General features: G+C 30.2%; 1 protein-coding gene across 1 annotated transcript in view; it reads right to left on the reverse strand.

Annotated features, from left to right (window-relative positions):
* LOC106462280 (phospholipase D LbSicTox-betaIA1a-like) overlaps positions 1-4,185 on the reverse strand; it is a 13,809-nt gene that overhangs the window by 1,991 nt on the left and 7,633 nt on the right. Inside the window, exons 3-4 of the mRNA XM_013922182.2 lie at positions 2,676-2,825; positions 324-428 (exon numbers count right to left, since the gene is read on the reverse strand). Coding sequence (XP_013777636.2) covers positions 324-428; positions 2,676-2,825 — 255 coding nt within the window. The remainder of the gene's footprint in view (positions 1-323; positions 429-2,675; positions 2,826-4,185) is intronic.

The raw sequence follows: 4,185 nt of genomic DNA on the forward strand, positions 1-4,185 counted from the left end.
ATTGTTTTAAAACAATGACATGTGCTTTAGGAGATAAATTATTCTAAATTATATAATAGAACATACTTTATCAAAACGACTACTTAAATTTATTGACATCTGTATAAAACTATTAATTAAAAAAATTTTTTGTTGTCATCGTTCATATAATTTGTTCCCCATTATGTACACCTTGACACGTTGGTGTGTAGCAGAATAGATACAAATTTGTCCCCCGGTGGGTCAACGGTAAGTTTACAGATTTAAATAGCTAATATCCGGATTTCGATTCTTATTGTCTAGCTTTACGGCATAAGAACAACAACAAATAATTCCCTACCTACCTATTTTTTCAGCAAGTAGGGCTGCATTCTCATTCCCAATCGTTTCTTGTACTCCTTTGAAGACGTCACTGTCAGTCGTATGGCTGATGGATAGAACGACATAGACTGGAGATGGATTGTCTATGGCGAAAAATATCACACGATAAAGCACGTACTAACAATCGTCCTTATAGTTTATTGTAATAAGATTCTTGTGCAACACACCTATAGCGAATTATAAATTTAAGAGCAAAACAAAAATTTCAGTTAACACTAAATAATATTAATAGGGGTGTTCGTGAAGACAATTGGATATTAGAGCAAATAATTTATTAAAAACAAACTTTAAGTTATTTTCTGCAACATACTGTAGAGCGTATTATTACAGTGCTACGGTCATATTTCACTGAAACGTCCATTGAATAACCTTGGGAGTGTTAATCTTATAAGATTTAAGTTAGGTTTAAACCCATACACTAAGTTATCAATTCTGAGTTGTTATAAAATTACCCATAAGTTTCTCATAACATTGATTTTATTTAAATATATATAAAATAAATCAAAGTTAACACTTAATCAAGACGTCCTAAATTGTGGAACAATCAACACCAGTGATTACTTAGTCAACTTATACCAATTTAATACAAAGATCAAACGAAAGGTAAAGGAATAATCTTATATAGTTAGTTTCTTTTACTAGAAAAATAGTTTCTAAAACAACAACAACAAAACAAAAAACGATGACTCCATTAATTTTGAGAAACATGTTCAATTTAAACATGTTACGTTATTACCCATGTTATTAATCTTATCGAAACGACAACCAAAATCGTCCACAGAAATTTCTGCAGGGGGGGGGGGAAGTTTAAATCAAGGGTGTGTTTATATATATACGTATATATATACTGAATGAATAAAAAATTCTCATTTTCCAGGGGAGCAGATGACCCCTTGCCTCTCCCCACGGTCGCTCACGACGACAACACAAACTATGTATCACCAGGGTGAATAATAATGGATAAAAAAGACATATTAATTTATTTTTATTCAAAAATATGTGGCAAACAAAGTTAAAATACGATTAAGCAACAATAATCTCTTTTGATGTAATTTATTTATTAATTATATAATTTGAAATCAAGCACTGTTATTCACGCAGAATAAAGTGACAAGGACATTTTATAGTAGTGTTTACATGTACAGACGCTTCGTGAGTAACAATAAATAGTACCACCAATTGGTATCAAATGATAGAACTACATAAAATGTTATAAATTTCAATATCTCCGGAATGTATAAACCAATATTACAACTTTTGAACATAAAATAAAGCTCTTACTAGCAGTGACTTCAGATATTTATTATATAGTTTATTAAAAAAGTTGGATTTTAACTTCTAGACGATGATACAAATACATTTTTAACGCTTGTTTCTCATCCAAAGTTTCGTAAATTGGAATCAACTGAGCATAGATATACAATCAATGAAAATTATATACTTACATATGATTAAAAAAAAAAGTTATACTGTAAGTATTGGTGAACGTAAGTTGGGAACAAAAAAATATATGAAAATTATACTTTACGTAAAAATAAAATTGGTTTGGGCTACATATATGAGAATATTATATGACCAAATATTAGTATGAGGACATGGCATAAAAACTAATTTATTATGCAACTGATCGTGGAGGTGGAAATCCTTAAAATGTTCATATTTCATAACTATGTTAGTAGTTGAGAGTACTTATAAAGAACTGATGAAAATATTATTCAAACAGCTGGGGGGGGGGGCAAGTCAAATACATTTATCATTGAAAATATTGCTTCAAATATAACAGTACAAGAAGAGCAATGTGTAACAGAAAAAAATTAAAAAATGTTAAGATTAGCATGCCACTCAAGTTAATGATTGGATTGAAAATTTAATCAGTGCTACAAGTTGAAACACCAAAGTTTTTAATAAACATAAATATACAAAAGTTTGCAAACAACACGCATGTGCTGTATGATAATAATAATGAAATATTTAATATAAAAGTTATGAAAGTATTAAACATCATAAAAAAGGAAGAAAAAGTATCTTTGATGATATTGCAGTCATCTTTTTATTATTAGACTAAGGATATTTAAAGTATTTATCTTAAATATTTCTTACCTGTCTAACATAATACTTTGACTTTGTTAGTTTTCTTTTTTAAAGATGGATGCTAACACATTAAAATACTCTTGGTGTGCACTAGGGAAGACTTACATCTTTATTTGTCCAAGGAAGGTTTTGATCTTTAATATAGCGAGCTGCTATTAGAATAGTTAAAGTTCAAAGAACTAAAACATAAAGTTTAACACATTTGTATCTAAGTTTTGAAAAACAAAAACGATCAGCATTACCACTCTGCCAAATATTTTCTATCAGTTTTCTGGCAATATCATTTCCTGCTGCAGTTTTCTTGTCTGCTGGAAGGTTAGATACTTTTAGGTCTAAAAACAACAGCAACATCTTGTTCTTGTATAATGAAGATTCTGCAAGACAGTATTAAATATCAATGTTTTTGTTATCACATTTCCTTTTTTCTCCATAAAATTTGTGTTTTTGATAGCTGATTATCTTAAAACAAATATTGTGGAAAACATTTTTGAATTTATGTAAGTGATTTTGTTATTTATTCAATGTTTTCTATGCTAGCAGTTATTACTTTGGTGAAAGTGTCATAAATGAGAAACAATAAAACAACTCATTCATAAATAGCTATGGTTAGTTTATGTTGTGATGTTTATTAAATGATGAAAGCTGGCGAAGAAATTAAACTAATAGGCCTAATATTAATGATAATGGGCCAGATAAGGCCTAGATGTTTTGCATGTTAGACTTTGAATCAGAAAGTCCATAGTTCACGACCCACTACTGTAAAATTGCACTTCACTCTTTGGATCTGGGGGTGTGTTATGAAGGTATGAGTCAAGTCCCATTATTTGATTACAGTAGCACAGAAGTTGGCAGTGGGGCTGTTGACTTGCTACCTATCCCTCAAATTTCTCAGCTCAAAATTAAGGACATCCATGTGTAGATACCCCTTGTGTCACCTTGTGCAAAGTTCCAAAATAAGCAAATGAACAATTAGTAATAAAAAATCCCACTAGTCCTATCAAAACGATCTACTTCATTATAAGTAGGTTTCATAACTCTCGTGAAATTTCTTTCCAAAAATGAAACTAGTTGATAAAATTGTTTGAAACTAGACAAGAACTTTCCTAAAAGTATGTAGTTTCAGAAAAAGTAAAATATTTGATAATTATATGGTAATTTCTGTTTGTCTTAACATAAACATGCACAGATTTATATATGTTCCAAGTAATAGATTATAGTTGTGAATGTTTTATTTGGCGTTTTGAATTTTTTGTTTGCCTAGAATTTTAAAATATTTACTCAAAAACGACAGAAATTAATTGTGTTCTCTTATTAAGAGGACATCAATAACTGCTTTTCTAATAATTAAAAAGCAAACTACTTTGCATAAAGTTTAGGTGTACAGGAATATAATGTGTATTGTACCTTCTTATTTTAATGTAAAAATAAAAAAAAAATATATATGCTAAGTCTACGCAGTTCGCATAACACATGACCAAGAAATCTGTTGTTCTAGTTGTTTTCGTTTCTTTGGTATTATCTGGAGATAATACTTGTTCTACCCATTGAAGTTTCTGTAAGGCTATATGTTGTGCAATAATGTAGATGACAGCCTTGTATTCCACTGGTAGGCTAGATCAGTGCTTCTGAACTGGGTGAATGAGAATGATGGGGTAAATGGCTTTGTTTGTAATTAAGCACAAAGCTACACAATGGGCTATCTGTGCTCTGCCCACCACGGGTATCGAAACCCGG

This window comes from Limulus polyphemus, unplaced genomic scaffold, assembly GCF_000517525.1.
Source record: "Limulus polyphemus unplaced genomic scaffold, Limulus_polyphemus-2.1.2 Scaffold1132, whole genome shotgun sequence".
Classification (NCBI taxonomy): Eukaryota; Metazoa; Arthropoda; class Merostomata; order Xiphosura; family Limulidae; genus Limulus; species Limulus polyphemus.